This window comes from Acinonyx jubatus, chromosome A2 (assembly GCF_027475565.1).
Source record: "Acinonyx jubatus isolate Ajub_Pintada_27869175 chromosome A2, VMU_Ajub_asm_v1.0, whole genome shotgun sequence".
NCBI classification, from domain to species: Eukaryota; Metazoa; Chordata; class Mammalia; order Carnivora; family Felidae; genus Acinonyx; species Acinonyx jubatus.
This window is the reverse complement of record NC_069383.1, coordinates 105,778,681-105,795,233: the sequence shown is the minus strand read 5'-3', so window position 1 is coordinate 105,795,233 and position 16,553 is coordinate 105,778,681. Positions and strand designations below refer to the sequence as shown.

The 16,553-nt window shown below is 64.0% G+C and overlaps 1 protein-coding gene across 9 annotated transcripts; it reads left to right on the top strand.

The window, feature by feature from the left end:
- The first annotated feature begins 970 nt into the window (after nt 1-970).
- On the top strand, nt 971-15,887 carry ZMIZ2 (zinc finger MIZ-type containing 2). Of its 9 annotated transcripts, none has more exons than XR_008296950.1 (19): nt 1,301-1,457; nt 6,729-6,862; nt 7,022-7,136; nt 7,436-7,638; nt 7,882-8,074; nt 8,265-8,528; nt 8,690-8,866; nt 9,401-9,478; nt 9,664-9,832; nt 10,462-10,606; nt 11,058-11,268; nt 11,615-11,720; nt 11,855-12,012; nt 12,586-12,653; nt 12,964-13,032; nt 13,265-13,515; nt 13,839-14,050; nt 14,130-14,702; nt 15,039-15,887. XR_008296950.1 is itself a non-coding variant. In XM_053218770.1 (19 exons), the coding sequence occupies exons 2-19, from the start codon at nt 6,813-6,815 to the stop codon at nt 15,144-15,146; spliced, it is 2,775 nt and encodes a 924-aa protein (XP_053074745.1). In that variant the 5' UTR covers nt 1,301-1,457; nt 6,729-6,812; the 3' UTR covers nt 15,147-15,887. The 9 variants fall into 9 exon arrangements, 8 of the variants coding, with proteins under 8 accessions (XP_053074742.1, XP_053074746.1, XP_053074745.1 ...); XM_053218770.1 differs by having other exon boundaries at nt 13,881-14,050; nt 14,130-14,369; XM_053218768.1 differs by having other exon boundaries at nt 14,130-14,369.
- The last annotated feature ends 666 nt before the right edge of the window (nt 15,888-16,553 follow it).

The window sequence follows — 16,553 nt, the reverse complement described above, 5'->3', positions numbered from 1 at the left end:
CTGCTTGAGACTCTCTCCCTCCTTCTCTGCCCCTCTCTGCTTGTGCTCCTCTCTCTCTCAAAATAAATTAAAACTTTAAAATAAAGAACTGCCCAGTGCATAGTAATTGTTCAAAAATACTTTTTAAAATAGCTAAGATGAGGGGCACCTGGGTGGCTCAGTCGGTTGAGTGTTCGGCTTTGGCTCAGGTCATGATCTCGCGGTGCGGCAGTTGAGCCCCGCGTCGGGCTCTGTGCTGACAGCTCCAAGCCTGGAGCCTGCTTCGGATTCCGTGTCTCCCTCTCTCTCTGGCCCTCCCCCGATAAAAAAAGATTAATTATGAGTACTCAGGAGAACGAGGTGTCCCTAAAGCAAGGATAGGAAAAAGCAGACAACTGAAAGAGTGAGAACAGTACTTGGAAGGTAGATCAGATCAGATCAGAGGCAGATCAGAGAAGGCGCTTCATCGGCTAAAGCGCTACAGCGACCCGTCCAGCGTGGGCGGGCCCTCTTTCCCTCCAGGCCCCGCCCCTGAAGAGACCCCTTCACCTCCCGCCTCCGCCCTTCAAGACAGGCCCTGCCCCCAGCCAGGCCCCGCCCCTCCACCGGCCCCCTCCGCCAGGCCCCGCCCCCTAGCCAGGCTATGATACCCGGCTTCTGACAGGCCCAGGCCCCGCCCTCAGCCCTGCCCCCCCCCCGCCATCTGACTGGCCCGGCTCTCAGCAAGGCCCCGACTCCAGCCCGGTTCTGAACCCCCTCTACCAGGCCCCGCCTCTCCTGCCGGACCCCTCCCCTCTGACAGGCCCCGCCTATCGGCAGCGCTCTCCATTCCGCTGTGCCCTCTCCACCAGGCCCCGCCCTCCAGTCTGGTTCTGACACCCCACTCTGCAAGGCCCCGCCCCTCCGGCTGGGCTCCGCCCCTCCACCGGGCCACCTCCACCAGGCCCCGCCCCCTAGCCAGGCTCTGACACGCCCCCTGACAGGCCCCGCCCATCAGCCGTCCCCGCCGCCGCCCGGGCCCATCCACTCCATCAGGCCCCGCCCCTCCATCTGGCCACGCCCCGGCGGACAGCGAGCAGGAAGCTTTGGAGGCTCCGCAGGCGCGGCGTTCGGAAAGGTGTGGAGGAGCGCGGGTCGCCGGTCGTGGTCCCCCGCCGCCCGCGATGCCCGCCCGCTCCCGGCTGGGCCCGACTCGGTCAGCCACCCCGGCCCGCGCAGGCCCGCGGCAGCCCCGCCCGAGCGCCGGCTCGGGGCTCCACTGCTCTGGCCTGGGGGGGCGGGGCCGGCGCGCGGCGTCATGCATATGCATGAGCGGCGCGGCGGCTCCATTGTGCCCTCGGAGCGGGCGGCGGCGCGATGGCGCGGGTGGTGGCGGCCGCGGCCCCGGGGCGGCGGGCGGCGCGGAGGGCGGGCTGAGCGCATGGAGCGGCGCGGGCCGGGGGCCGCGGCGGCGAGGGGCCGGGCCGGGCCGGGCGGAGGTGAGCGGGCCGGGCGGGCAGGTGCGGGCGGCGGGGGCGGCAGGTGCGGCAGGTGCGCGCGGTGGGCAGGTGCGGCGCCCCGGGCCCGGCGCTGCGGCGCCTCTGCCCCGGGGCTCCGGCCGCGCTGGGGGCGGCCCCGGCGCCCACCTGCCGCACCTGCCGCGTGCGCGTCGCGGTTTTGGGCCCAGCGACCCCGTGCGCGCCGGGAGACCCTCACCTGAGCCTTTGTTGGGGCTGGTAGCCGGCCGAGCGCCCGACGGGTGTGCGCGGCCCCGGCGACCTCCTGAGCGGGGAGGGTGACCCCCGGCCCTCGCCCCACCTGGCTCCGCCGCCTCCGCCCCGCGCTCTGGCCGGCGGGCTCGCCTTCCGGGCTTGTCTTGGGCCGTGCGCGCCCACCGTCCAGCGACGTGGGACCCACGCAGGTCTGCTTCGGGCCGGCGACACTGGCCGACCTTTCAGCCTCCGGCCGCGGCTTCCGTGGGGACACCCCTTTCCAAACGGGACGCACGAAGCTGAGGCGGGAGGGTGTATTGCTCCCCCGACCTGCTCCCTTCCTCCTCCGCTTTCCCCCTCTGAGCTGCTCCCAGCCATCCTCCTTTCTCCCCCTCATGACCTGCTTCCTCCCTGCCCTGGTCCCCTTTCCTCACAGCCCTGCTCCCCTTTACTCCCTCCTACCCCCCCACACTTGCTTCCTCCCTGCCCTGTTCTCTTCCTGATAGTTGCAGAACATCTATGGCCACGTCTGTAAGTCGTTTGTTTTATCTCAAGATTTCGCAGGGACCTACACAGAACACGTGACTTGATCTGTAAGCCGGTGGTGGATGTAGAGAGAGTGAGCACAGACTCACCAACCAGACCCTGGCTTGCTAGCAGCGGGGGCCTCTCCAGGCTCAAGGGAGGTGCCAGGATCCGTGCGGGGTCTTAGCCTCACCTGGTGGGATACTGGCCTTGAGGACCTGCCATGCCCAGGGGCTGGTTACTGGCTGGGAATAGAAGTCGGGGGGGGGGGTGGGGCGGGAGGAGGAGATGGAGATGATGAAGAACAGGCAGGGTGTGCCTGGGGAGGACTCCAAGGGCAGCCAGGCTTCCCCATGGCGTGTCCACTGGTGGCTGCCTCCACTACAGCAGTCAGGGCTGCTGGCATAAATGCAGTCATGTGTCTTCCTCTTTCCTCAGTCCTGGGGTGGCTACCACGTACCCATTTTACACATTGTAAACCGAGGCTCAGAGTAGTGAAACCCTGTAGCTGGTCTCTGATGTGTCCGGTATCTGGGCCATTCACAAATGCTCCTTCCTGGGTGTTCGGACGACTCTAGTTAGCTGGTCAGTGTTGGGGCCTCACATGTAGAGCGGTAGGACCTGCAGACACCAGAACACCTGAGTCCCCACCTTGTGCCGTCGCACTCACTGGAGCCGTCATTTCTACCTCCTCTGAGCCCATTTGACCCTGGTGTCCCTCCGGTTGGGGACTCACCCTGGAACCATGGGCTCCCTGCTCTGTGACCGTGGAGTAGGCCTGCCCTCCTAGGGTCAGGTGGCTTGTCATGGGGCGTGCCGCCCCTGGGTGACCAGGCGGCCTGGACAGGGTGGAGTGGAAGAGGTTGACCCACATTAACGTCTGCCTTTGGTTGGCACGCAGGAGCCTGGGCGCAGCTGCTCTGAGGCCCTGGGGCAGGGGGCCTGAGTGGTGAGTTTTCTGGAGAAAGATGGGGCACAGAACCAGAACCAGGGCAGTTCTGCCAAGGGGTCCCGGCTTCCAGCTGGCACTGGGGCACAAGCCCCATGGGCCCACACCGGTTTTCCTGGCTCTGTCTTCAAGGCCAGGAAGTGGGAGGAGGGTCTGCACTCAGAGGGCACCTGTCCATTTGTGGGGAGCAGCGGGTTGTGGGGTGCCCCACTCGGAGAGTCTGGGTCTTCTCAGGGAGGAGAGCAGACTCAGTTTGGCAGGAAGTCACACATACACCCAAGCACCCAGGCGTGCAGGAGGCTTAGGGGGAACTGGACCGTCTGTGGTCTCGTCCGTGGCAGAGAAGTCTCGGGGGTGATGTAGGAGGCCTCCTGGGGCCCCTGCCCTGCCCCCTCCTCCCCGGATCTCCGGGGCTCTCAGACTGGGGTCCCTGCGTCAGCAGCAGCCTGACCCTGACCCACAAGCTCTTTAGAAACAGGAGTCTTCCGGCCCCCGCTCTCCAGGTGAGTGTGATGTGCCAGACAGGAGGCCCGGAGCAGAGTGGAGCACCTACAGTCTTGGGGCTCTGCACCGGGCAGGGGGCTGGTCTCCCCCCTGCTTCTGGGACAGCTGAGTGGGCCCGGCCAGCCCAACCAGCCTGGGCTAAGGGAGCATTGCCGGGGGCTTCTCTGTGGAGACCACGGGTGGTGGTGGTGGTTTTTCAAGTCAACTTGTATTCTGAGAGAATTCCGGATTCACGTGCAGCTGTGAGAAATCACCCTTGTATCCTTTTCCCGGCTCCCCTGGCGGTGACGTCTCACCAGACGACGGGCACGTCACACCGGGATGCTCCGGGAATACGGGCCAGATGCACATCTCTCCTTCCGCACCTTCTTCTGTTCGCACCTGCTTCCCTCCTCCCCACCTGGCAGCTGGGCTCTGCTCCTCGCTTCTGTGATTTCATCATTTCAGGAACGTTACATAAAGGGAATCATACCGCGTGTAACCTTCGGGGACTGGCTTTTTCCACGGCTTGATCCTCTGGGGATTCCTGCTCGCTCTTCCTTTTCATGCCTGCGGGCTGTGGATGCCCCACAGCTGGCTAACTTCACCCAAAGGGCGTCTGGGTGGCCGTTCTTGAGCTGCTAGGAGGAAGCTGGTGTAGACACGCGCATAGTTTTCTGTGAACCTCAGCTTGCATGTCTCGAAGAGGAGTGCGGTCGCCCGGTTGCCCGGTAGCTGTGTGCCGACTTTCACAAGACGCTGCCAGACTGTTTTCCAGAGTGGCCGCGCCATTTTCCAGTCCTACCTGCCGTGGGTAGGAGATCCAGTCCCCCCAGCCCCCCCAGCCCCAGCACTTGGTGGTGTCACTGTTGTAGCCACTCTGATAGGTGCATAGCGATGCCTCCGTGTGGTGTTAGTTTGCACGTCCCCGGTGGCCATGACGTCGGATGTCTGTCTCTTCCTGAGCCGGCATGCCGTCCGGACGACCTCCTTGCTAAAATGTCTCTTTGTGTCCTCTGCCCATTTTCTATCTGGGGTGTTTATTTTTCTTTTGAGTTTTGAGAATTCTTTATATATCCTAGATACTAGTCCTTCGTCAGAGATGCGACTTGCGGGCATACCTGTCACTCTGCATCAGCAGGGTCTTTCTGAGATGACTCCCCCTCTCCCTTGTGAGGACTGCACTGGTGTCACATCTAAGGGCTCTTTTCTTGGTTCCAGGTCCCGAAGAGTTTCTCCAAAGGTTTTGTCATTTTCTGTTGTTCATTTACATCCGTGGCCCATTTCAAGTTAATTTTTGCACAAGATGTGAAGTTTAGAACTTTTGGCTTCGCTTGTGGGAGCCCCGCGTTGCAATGCTGGTTTCCTCCAGTGCCTGGTCTGTGCCCTCTGTGGTCTGGTCCATTGGTTGGCAGGTCCACCCATCCATATCCACGGTGGCCGCATCACCGTCCTGGAGTTGGACGGTAGGGACCGAGGACACCAGCCTGGCTGGGTGATCCTGGCTCGCAGGCCCAGATTCCTGGGGCCACAGCCTTCTGGACCCACTGACTCCTGCATTTTCTGGCCTCTGTTTCCAGAGTGGGACCTGGTCTGGGTGGCAGGGGAGAACAGCGTTCAGAGGGGGAGCAGAGCCAGGTAGGAAGCAGACCTGCCAACTGTTCTGCCCCAGCCCCGGCTCTGCTGCGGCTCCGGGACCCACTTACCTCAGTGCTGAGTGGCACGAAGGGCCGAAGGCAGAACCACCCGTGTCACAGTTCCCACTGTACCCCTTCCCTGCTCTGGGTCCCTGATGAGGGTTCCCCCACACGCACCTCCAGGACTATTTACAGATGACATGGTAACGTTGAGGTCCCTGGTCAGCACTCAGGAATGTGAGTCACGGGCTTGGGTGGGTTCTGGGGCAACTTTCTCACTCCTAGGCCAGAGGGAGGTGCTGTGAGTGCTGGGGTGTCTGGGTTGAGCCACCACACATTAGCTTGTCCAGGGTGGCACGTGTGCATGTTGGGGGGGGGGGGGCTTGCAGCCCCTAAAAGGCACTGGTGCTCCAGGACAGAACCTGGACACCAGGAGGGCAGAGTCCCCCCACCCGGGATTCCCGGGGACCCCTGAGAACCACAGCCAGTGCGCCTCTGTGGTTGGGTCAGGCAGACGTAGGTGTGCAGCATGCCCCTGGGGGTGCCAACAAGGGCTTGGGCTTGCTTTTGGGGTGTTGGAGGATGTGAGTGCCTGGCCCTCCCTCCCTCATTTTTCTGAGACAGCAGTTGGAGGGGGCGGTGAGCCTCACACAGTAGGAGGACGCCCCCTGCACGGGCACATGGGTCCCAAGAAAGTTTGCCAGCCACTGCCGCCGTGTTCCCCTTGGCCCCTTGACATGCCCTTGGGCTCGCACCAACCCCCTGCCCACTGCTCCGTGTGTGCGTCCCTCCCCTTTGGGGACCTCTCAGTGGGTGTCACCGTGGCCCGTGGGGGGTCAGGTCCGCCTGGCCCTGTGCCCACGTCAGCCCTCGAGGGGCTGTCAGCCAGGAGCACGCAGGTGACCTGTACTCCCTTCCCCAGGCCAGGGTGAAGCCGGCAGCTGGCTGACCTTGCTCAGCCCTGTTTAGCAGAGCCCTCTCCCCAGAGTGGGCAAGTCTCAGAGCCTGAGCAGAAGGTGGCCGCCAGCTGGTCCTCCTCTGTTCTTCTCTGCTGGCTCTGGCCTTGGCCTCCACCCTGGGGCCTACCTGGGGGATTCTGGCACTTGGGTCCTGGGAGTTCCCTGATTTTAATGGATATCCAGGCCTTCTTGAGGGAGGGGCGTGTGAAAAGGATCTGGGTCAGAAAGCCTGCTCTATTTCAGGGGCTGTGAGTAGCAGGGCCTGGCCTGAAAGGGTTAATGCTGGCTTCCAAGCTGGCTTTAGGGGGAGAGGACAGAGGTTTGTCAGGGTGGGCAATTCAGGCTGAGGCTGCCCCCACCCCCACAGTGGCCCTCAGACCCCGCTGTCGCCCAGCCCTCCATCAGTTAGAGCAGAGCAAGGGGGCCTGGTGCTGGGGGTTCCCGGCACCCCACCGACAGCCCCCGGCCACTGCATCTCCACTGACGTCCTCCTCTGTCCCCACAGCCAGACCAGCTGAGTCCCACGTAAACAGCTGTGAGGACTACTTCCTGCCACCCGCAGACCCGGCCTTTAGGCTGCCCGAGGCCAATGAACCCCATGCACCCCGTAAAACCCGCCCTGCCCCCCACACCGCACGGGTGAGTGGGTCTCCTGCCGCCCTCCCTTCTCAGGCCTCGGGTACGGGCGGGGTGGCAGGGCAGGACCTCTCCGCCCCCAGTTGCCAGCCTCCCCAGCCAGGGGTCTCGACACCCGTGGCCTCCTGACCTGGGCCTCCCCACCCACCTGTCTACTTGCAGTGATGGTCCATTTGCTTATGAGCCGGTGCCTTGGCAGCAGAGCGCCACTCAGCCAGCAGGGTCGCTGTCTGTCGTCACGACCGTGTGGGGTGTCGGCAACGCGGCACAGAGTCAGGTGAGCCTGCAGTGGGGCCACCCCCGAGAGCTGCCAGGGCCCCCCTAGACCTTAGACAGAAATGGGGTTGGGCTCCCCAAGTCTGCCCCATCCTTGTAGACGAGTCCCCCCACCACATGTTGTGTGGGACTTCTTCCCCCGTCTTTGGGCCTCTGCACCCCTCCTCTCTTCCCCTCCTTCCTCCCTCACCTCTGCCCCCAGCCCCTCACTGGCAGGCCTCTCTTTTGTAGCCCTTTAGGGCAACTGCAGGAAGTGAGTTGTTTGGATGATTCCCATTGGCAATTCTTGCTTCCTCGCAGGTTTTGGGGAACCCCATGGGCCCTGCAGGGAGCCCCCCCGGCAGCTCTGTAATGCCTGGTGTGGCAGGTGGTGGCCCTGCTCTGAACTCCGCACAGTGCCTCGGACAGCAGGCGTTTGGCGAGGGTGCTGCCAACAAGGGCTTCGTGCAGCAAGGAGTGTATGGCCGCGGGGGCTACCCAGGGGGCCCTGGCTTCACGGCTGGGTAAGCAGGACCCCTGACCTGTGAGGTGTGCTGGGAGTCCTCCAGGTGCAAAGCTTCTGGTTTGGCAGGTGCCTGGGACCATGTGAACCAGTCTGTTGACTGTTGTGAGTGTGATGCTCTTGCGGGCTCCCATGGCTGACGCTGGAGCATCTAGACAAGAAGGGGGCCCCGGCAGGTGCTATGTGGCCCCCGGGCGACAGGCAGGGAAGCATTTCTGAGCCAAGCCATCTGTGTCTCTCACAGGTATGCGGGCGGCCCGGGGGGGCCAGGGGGCCTGGGTCTGCCCTCACATGCCACACGGCCCTCCACCGATTTTACTCAGGCGGCAGCAGCAGCTGCAGTGGCTGCTGCTGCGGCCACCGCCACGGCCACCGCCACGGCCACCGTGGCTGCCCTCCAGGAGAAGCAGAGCCAGGAGCTGAGCCAGTACGGAGCGGTGAGGCCCAGCCGCTCCTCCTGTGCAGCCCACATGTGCTGGTCTGGAAGGCAGGGACCAGTCGGGCAGCTGGGGTTGGGGACTGGGGATGTGCACACAGAGAGACGAGGGGGTTGAGGGGGCGCAGGGGGCAACTGGGCAGCACCCACAGTGGTGGGGGTACTGAATGGCTCCTCTCTTTTCTCCCCAGATGGGGGCTGGGCAGGCTTTTAACAGCCAGTTCCTGCAGCACGGAGGTCCCCGGGGGCCCAGCGTCCCTGGCAGCATGAACCCCACCAGCGTGGGAGGGCTGCTGGGCCCCTCTGGCATGAACCCCATGGGCATGAACCCCACCCGGGCAGCAGGCATGGCACCCCTCTATGCAGGGCAGCGCCTGCCCCAGCACGGGTACCCTGGGCCTCCCCAGGCCCAGCCACTGCCCCGACAGGGGGTCAAGAGAGCCTACTCCAGCGAGGTGAGTGTCCATTCCTCCCTCATCCTGAGCTCCACCCAGACCCATGGTGAGGTTGGGCATCTGTGTGAGAGAAGCGGCCACGCCTCATGGAGCGGGCACCACATCCTCCCTGGGACCTGGCTTCCCCGACACCTGTTCCCCTGGCATGGTGCCTCTTTCAGGTTTATCCAGGACAGCAGTACCTGCCAGGAAGCCAGTACGGACCCAGTGCCACCCAGTACACGTCCGGTGCCGGGCCGCCCCCTGCCCCGTCCTCCTACCCTGGGCACCGGCTGCCCCTGCAGCAGGGTGTGGGCCAGTCCCTGTCCGCCTCTGGCCCAGCAGGACTGCAGTACAAGGTAGGCATGGCTCCTCCGGGCCCGACACAGCTCCTGCTGGGCCCTGTGCACTCGGGGTGACCAAGAAGCCAGGAGCTTCACAGGGTTCCTGACTAGGGCAGGGATCCAGCTCTGAAAGGACCCTCTGAAATTCATATATCTTTATCTTGTTGGAAATTGGGTGTAGGGAGCAGTAGGCAGGCCCCCAAGTCACTTGAATTTCATTGTGGAAAAGTGTCTCCACTCCCTCCACTCACCATGGAGAAGCCCAGCAAGGCCTGGGATGGGGGGCGGTTTCAGCCTCTCTGTGGCTCTCCCAAAACCCCTCTGACACATGGGGTCATCTTGTTCTCTATAGTAGCAATTTTTTTTTAATTACACAATGATACGTGCTCCCTGCAGATCACATGGTAAACTTCAAAAGTGTACAGAGAAAACAGGCTAGTGCCATGTGTGTGGTGGGCTCCCTGCTCCCAGCCCACTCCTTGAGTCAGGTTCAGGGGCCCAGCGGCGGGCAGGCTGGAGCCCCGGGCGCACACCGTGTTTTCCCTACAGCCCACAGAGCAGTTCAACGGGCAGGGTGCCAACTTCAACGGGGGAAGCGTCAGCTACAGCCAGCCCGGCCTGAGTGGGGTACGGGCACATGGGTGGGCGGCTCTCAGGGTGGGCACGTGGACAGAGGGCACCCAAGCAGGAGGAAGTGCGGGTGGCCAGCCGGATACCCCTGCCCGTTTCTGTTGTGACTGGTCCCAGCGGGTGCTTCGAGAACAAACTCCACCCCCCACCATCCCACCTTGACTGTTTGCTCAACCCCACAGCCCACCCGTTCCATCCCTGGCTACCCCAGCTCCCCACTGCCTGGGAGCCCCACGCCACCCATGACCCCCGGCAGCAGCGTCCCCTACATGTCCACCAGCCAGGAGGTCAAATCGCCCTTCCTGCCAGACCTCAAGCCCAGCGTGAGCTCCTTGCACCCATCACCCCCCAGTGAGTGTCACCTGCTCTTAAGACGGTTGGGCGGGGGTCCCAGGACCCCAGAGTTCTGCAGGGAATGTGGGGGTGGGGGGCCCTCAGTTTCATTTTGTGCTCCTAGAACTCTGCACATCCGTTCAAGGTGTTGATCTCCTCCCTAGAAAAATACCCCCACACACAAAGTTCTGTGTATAATTTCAGGGGATTTATGGGCCTCCTGAGGTCCACTCCTGGTTAAGAGACCCATGCTCTGGGGGAGACCACCACACAGAAGCTGGGGTCCTAGAACCCTAGCTCAAGCGCTAGGATGATGGCAGGTGGTCCGTTCACACCTTCTTAGCCTCACACCCCTTCTGAAAGCAAAGGAGCACCCTCTTTTCTGGGTTTGGGGCACGTTCTCCAGGCATAACTTAGGGGACATGGGGCCAGGTGACTGAGGCAGGGCAGAACAGCGGGAGAACCAGGACAGAACCAAGATCCTATTCCCGTTGGGGGTGATGGCCGGGCCCAGGACCCTGGGGGAGATGCCGCCCACACCAGCCCGAGCGGGAGGATGAGGGGACCTGCCCCCCCTCCCCCCTCCCCACCCCCCCCAACCCGGGGCCCTACCACAGGGGTGGCCGGCTCATAGCAGCGTGTCGCAGGCAGCGGCCCGGGTGACGAGCTGCGGCTGACCTTCCCGGTGCGGGACGGGGTAGTGCTGGAGCCCTTCCGCCTGCAGCACAACCTGGCTGTGAGCAACCACGCGTTCCAGCTCCGGGACTCTGTCTACAAGACCTTGATGCTGAGGTGAGCGGGCCCTGCGGCCCCGCCTAGCTGCGCAGCCCCCTCCAGCGCCTGACCCTTCTCAGAGGCCCTGCCCCTCCGGAGGCCCCGCCCCCAGTGTGGCCCCGCCTAGAGACCCCTGTTCAGTGCCTCCGCCCCACGGTGAGGTCCCACCCCAAGATATTCCCTCCCACCCACGCCCCACTCCATGAAGCCCTGCCGCTCAGCCACATCTCAGCGGCCTGGAGCCCGGCTCCGCCACACAGTGTGACCCCGCCCTGCAGCCCCCTTCCCAGAGGTCCCGCCCCGCCCTGTGGCCCTGCCTAGCTGCGCGCAGCCCCCCTCCGGCTGCCTGAGGCTTCTCAGTGGTCCCACCCAACGGCCCCTTTCTAGGGCCCGCCTCTGCCCCAGCCCCACTGTGGCTCTGTACCAAGCCCCGCCCTGCATCCCCTGCTCAGCGGCCCACCCCTCGCAGGCCAGACCTGGAGCTGCAGTTCAAGTGCTATCACCATGAGGACCGGCAGACCAACACCAACTGGCCGGCGTCGGTGCAGGTCAGTGTCAACGCCACCCCGCTCACCATCGAGCGCGGCGACAACAAGACTTCCCACAAGCCGCTGTACCTGAAGCACGTGTGCCAGCCGGGCCGCAACACCATCCAGATCACGGTCACAGCCTGCTGCTGCGTGAGTGCCTCCTGGGCCTGCAGGGGCCTGGCTGTGCTTGCCCCTGACCCCAGCCCCTGCCGAGAGAGGGGACCTCCCTCCTCCCTGGTGAGGCCTGCTCACCGGGGCCTGGCGCTCTCGCTTACTCCCTACAAGATGGCGGCCTGTCCTTCCCCAGGGGGAGGCTGACCTGAAACCCTCCCCGGCTGGGGACTCCAGGCAGGCCCAGGCCCTGCACAGACACCGAGGTGCAGTTTGCAGGGCGTGCAGGGGGGCTCTTGGGGGTCGGTGCTCTGACAGGCCGCAGACATACAGTGCGGGATGTGGGGGTGTGGGCCTCGCCCCTGACCCTCCTCACCTCCCGCAGTCCCACCTGTTCGTGCTGCAGCTGGTGCACCGGCCGTCCGTCCGCTCGGTGCTGCAGGGCCTCCTCAGGAAGCGCCTCCTGCCCGCGGAGCACTGTATCACCAAGAGTGAGTGGCCGCCCGGTGACCAGCCACCACATGGCACACCCCCACATCTGCCGGGGCTGGGGACTCGGGGGGTAGGGGCAGCGGCCGGCCCAGCTGGCAGCCCCTCACTCGAGTCCTCTCCCCGTGCATGCCAGTAAAACGCAACTTCAGCAGCGGCACCGTCCCCGGCACCCCTGGGCCCAACGGTGAGGATGGGGTGGAGCAGACAGCCATCAAGGTGTCCCTCAGGTGTCCCATCACATTCCGCAGGATCCAGCTCCCCGCCCGAGGCCATGACTGTCGCCACATACAGGTGGGTGGTCCAGAACTTGTGACGTGCAGCGGTTTCCCGCGGACCCTCCACCAGCAGGTGACCAGCCAGCGGGCGGGTAGCCGGCTCCCCCACGTGCTTCCCAGACCAGCCCCCACGCACTCACCAGACCGTCCCCCACGCACTCACCAGACCGTCCCCCACGTGCTCCCCAGACCAGGCATTGGTTTCTTGGAGCGCACCCCATGGTTTCCTGCGTTCTCGTGTCACATCTCAAGAGGCGTCAGGGTGGCGGGTGGGGTCTTCCTGCCCTGGCCAGGAGCAGCACGCACAGACCCCGGCCCTAGTTTCCCTTCAGCACCGTGTCCCGGAGGCGGGTATTTGCCAGCACAGATACCCTATTCTTTGGCCACAAGGCACTCTAGTCCCACGAGGGCTGTGCTCTCCCGGCTGCCCCCAGGGCCAAGCACTTAGCATGGTGCCCCGGGCAAGCCTGGCCCACGTGGCTTCTCAACATTCACGTAACTCAGCCCGAAACCACAAGGCTCAATCGCAAAGTGCGGCCCGGTTGCCCCCGGCACCCGCGTGAGAAGCCATCTCTCCTGCTCCCCGCAGTGTTTCGACCTGGAGTCCTACCTGCAGCTCAACTGTGAGCGGGGGACCTGGCGGTGCCCTGTGTGCAAGTGAGTGTCTCCCAGACAGTCCTCCTGGGATCCCAGGCACGGGGACCAACAAAACCCCAGGTTTAGGGGGTCACAGAGCAGACGAGGACGGTGCGGCTCAGGGCACAAGTCTCACGCACACAGTCGCTTTGTGCGAGGTCATCTCTGAGATCATCTCATAGAATAGCTTTACGTGGGGTCTGTGTACACAGGGTCATCGCATGCGGGGTCACTTCATGCCATGTGGCCTCAAGCAGGGTGAGAGAGCCGAGAAGTGTGCCAGGCGAGGTCGGGCTAGGCCCCTGAGCCACATGCCTTTGGTTTCCTACAGCAAGACAGCGCTGCTGGAGGGCCTGCAGGTGGACCAGTATGTGCTGGGCGTCCTCGTTCACATTCAGAAGTAAGTGTCTTCGTGCCGTCCCGCCGCCGGCGGCCCTATGACAGCTCGGCCACGGGGTGGGCTGATTCCGGCCGCAGATGGAACCCACATCCAACCGGGCCCGGCCGCCCACGGGGCCTGTGTGATGGGCCATGCGGCTACAGGCGTTGGAGTGGAGGTCTGCTTAGAAGCGGGCCAGGGGCCGAGAGAGACGGCAAGGACAGCTGGTGACCAGCCATGTGTCCCTGCCCAGTTCTGACTACGAGGAGATCACCATCGACCCCACGTGCAGCTGGAAGCCGGTGCCCGTAAAGCCCGACGTTCACGTCAAGGAAGAGCCGGACGGGCCAGTGCTGAAGCGCTGTCGCACCGTGAGCCCCGCACATATGCTCATGCCCAGCGTGATGGAGATGATAGCAGCCCTGGGCCCCGCCGCTGCCCCCTTCGCCCCCCTGCAGCCCCCCTCGGCCCCGGCCCCAGCCCCTGGTGACTACCCCGGCCAGGGTGAGTGCCACGGGCCAGTGATTTGCTCTCTCCAGACCAGTCTGCTGCGGGCCCTGTGCCTGGGGGGGCCTCCTGGGGACCTGGTGGGGTAGGTGTGGCCATGCCATGGGGACGGGCAGGGGGGCCCGGCATTTGGGAACGGAGGCTCTCTGCTGGCCCGCTGGGGGCCCGGCCCCACCTGACCCCATGTGTGGGTGTGGCTGGGTGAGGCCCATTCCCCTGTGATGAAAGGAAATGCTCTTTTCTGTAAAACCCAGAGCTACCTGCGGAGAGCGCTGGGAGCCTGGGCCGCCAGCCCCCCTCACCCCCCGGCTTCTCCCCAGTGCCAGCTCCCAGGCCTCACCCAACATGGGCTCTGCTCTCAGGTTCCAGCTTCCTGGGACCCGGGACCTTCCCTGAGTCCTTCCCGCCTGCCACGCCCAGCACCCCGGCCCTTCCTGAGTTCACCCCGGGGCCACCCCCCAGCTCCTACCAGTCCGACATTCCTAGCAGCCTCCTGACACCTGAGAAGTCTGTTCCCTGCCTCCCAGGCCAGGTCAGTGCAAGCTGTGGGGTGGAGGGCCAGCTCCAGGGGGCCAGAAGCTGTTCTACCTGGTTCTTCTCTCCTTCTCCAGATGCCGCCAGCGGGTCACCTGGACCCTGCCCACAACCCAGGGGCTCCAGGGCTGCTCACCCCCAGCCTTGGAGGGGCCCCAGGGCCCCAGCTGCACCATCCAAATCCTCCCCCAGCATCCCGGCAGCCCCTGGGCCCAGTGAGCTCAGGCCCCATCGGCGAGTTGGCCTTCAGCACTGCCACAGGCGTGATGGGGCCCCCCATGTCTGGGGCGGGGGAGGCCCCGGAACCAGCCCTGGACGTGAGTACAGGCCCCATGCCAGGGAGCGCATGGGAGCTGGGGCTGGGGACGGTGTGTCCGTCGTCCCCAGGGTCCACATGCTTCATAGAAGGGAGGACACTGACGCCCTAGTGACCTTGAAGCCAGGACAGCTGGTCAGATAGCGTCAGCTCTTTTGATGATGAGTGTCAGGTACCTGAGTAGCCGCGGGATGACTCTGTCCAGGCAGTTGGCTACAGGAACCTGTGTAGAGTCCCCAAGAAGATTGGGCTTGCAGAGGACCACACTGGCCTCGGTGTGGTTTGAGCTGACCCACAGGTGTCGCGTGAGCCAAAATCAGTGCGTGCACTGCAGGTAATGGTCTTTCTCTCTAATAAACCGAACACCCTGAAGTTCAGCGGGAGAAAATTAGAGCAGCTCAAAGCAGAATATCCCAGACACTGGAAACCCCACTTCTTGCATTTGCTGTGTTCACATCGGGGTCCCCACATGGCCCCATGCATGCCCCCTGGGGCAGACGCTCTGTGTCCCAGGTTGTCCTTGGACAACTTGTATGGAGTGATTCCTGGTCAAAGAGCAGCCTTCGGCAGGGAGAGCCCCGTGCAGGCTGAGGGGCTCAGGCACAGGGTCCCCTGCAGGGGTGTGGTGGGCCTGAGGCCAAAGCTGCTGATGGCTTTGCTTTGTCCCCAGCTGCTCCCAGAACTGACCAACCCCGAAGAACTGCTGTCCTACCTTGGCCCACCTGACCTCCCCACAAACAGCAATGACGACCTTCTCTCTCTCTTCGAGAACAACTGATCCTGTCGCCCCCGCCCAGCTGGCGGGGACACACCCGCAGATGCCACCACACCCTGCCCCAGCCACCTGCCCACCACCCCCCTCGGACCGTGGAGGCAGCTGCGCTGGGTGGGAGGGGACCTCAGACACCCCGCCCCCGCCCAGCTCAGCCCCACCCCATCCACCACCTGCTGCCCCTGACCCCAGCTGGGCCCCGTCCATACACACCTGTGTCCCCAACCTCGCCCCTGGACCCAACCCCGCCTGCTCCCACCAGCCTGCATCTTGTCCAGCGTTGACCCTTCTGTTGCAGTGACCCTGTGGCTCCCTGGCGAGGAGCAGGGCGGCCCTGTCCTGAGCCTGATCTCGCAGTGGGAGTGGGTCCGTCTTCCCACCCGAAGCCTCAGACCAGGGCCATGGGGTAGGAGGTCCAAAGCACAACAATGTACATAGTGTAGAAACACTAAGAGCTCTGGGCAAGCAGCCGGGGACCCCGCGGGCTCCTGCCCCTCCTGGGTGCAGACAGCGGGGCAGATGGCCGTGAGCTTCGGTCTCCCGGGGGTGGGTGCCCAGACCCAGCTCTGTGTACAGACTCCAGCGGGCTGCCCGAGTACCCCTTTTCTGTGAACGTGAAGAATTGGTCCCGCTGTGTTTTTTAAAACTGCCTCTCCCACGTCCACCCCAGGGCCAGGCCGGGTGGGGGAGGGGGGGCCAGTCGTGTCCCCTGTCTGCCAGTCTCTATTAAAGGACTCCCTCAAGGTGGGCCTGGCCAGTCCCTCCTTTGTGCCCTGCCCGTGTTCCTCATGTGGGCAGGGCTCCATTCCAAGCCAAGACCTGGCTGTTCCTGCCTCACGGTAAATTTCCTGGTCTCTGGAATTTTCCAAGTTGGCCTCAGCTGGAGAACTATTTTGTGAGGTGTCACCAGGGCCAGGAGACACATCTGCCACCATGTCACTGTGCGTGGACGTGCCTGGGGTAGGGAGCCAGGGGCCTCGGGAGGGGCCTTAGACACCAGCCCCAGGCGGCTCATGGAGGGTGGTCCTGGGCTCCCGGGTCCTGCAGGCCCCTCCGTCTCCAACTGCTTGGGTGGCCCTTTCCTCCTGGCCCCAAGGGTCTTCCAGTACAGCAGGTCTGAACCCTGTGGTGGGGTGCTGAAAGCTCGGGTGGAAGGTGTCCCAGCCCCAGGTGGCTTTAGCCGTTGACATCTCGGGACCCCGGGTGTGAGCCTTAGTGTCTGCCTGCAGCCTGTTCCTTGCTGAGGGAATGGGAATGCCACCCAGCATGGCAGGGGACGAGGGGCCTGTTCAGAGTGCTGTCCCCTGGGGGGGGGGGCAGAGCAGGGTGCCATGCGGGGTGTGGTCTCGCTGGACATCCGTGTACCATCAGCGTGTTCTGGGTGCTTCTAGGTGGAACGGAGAACTCTAGACC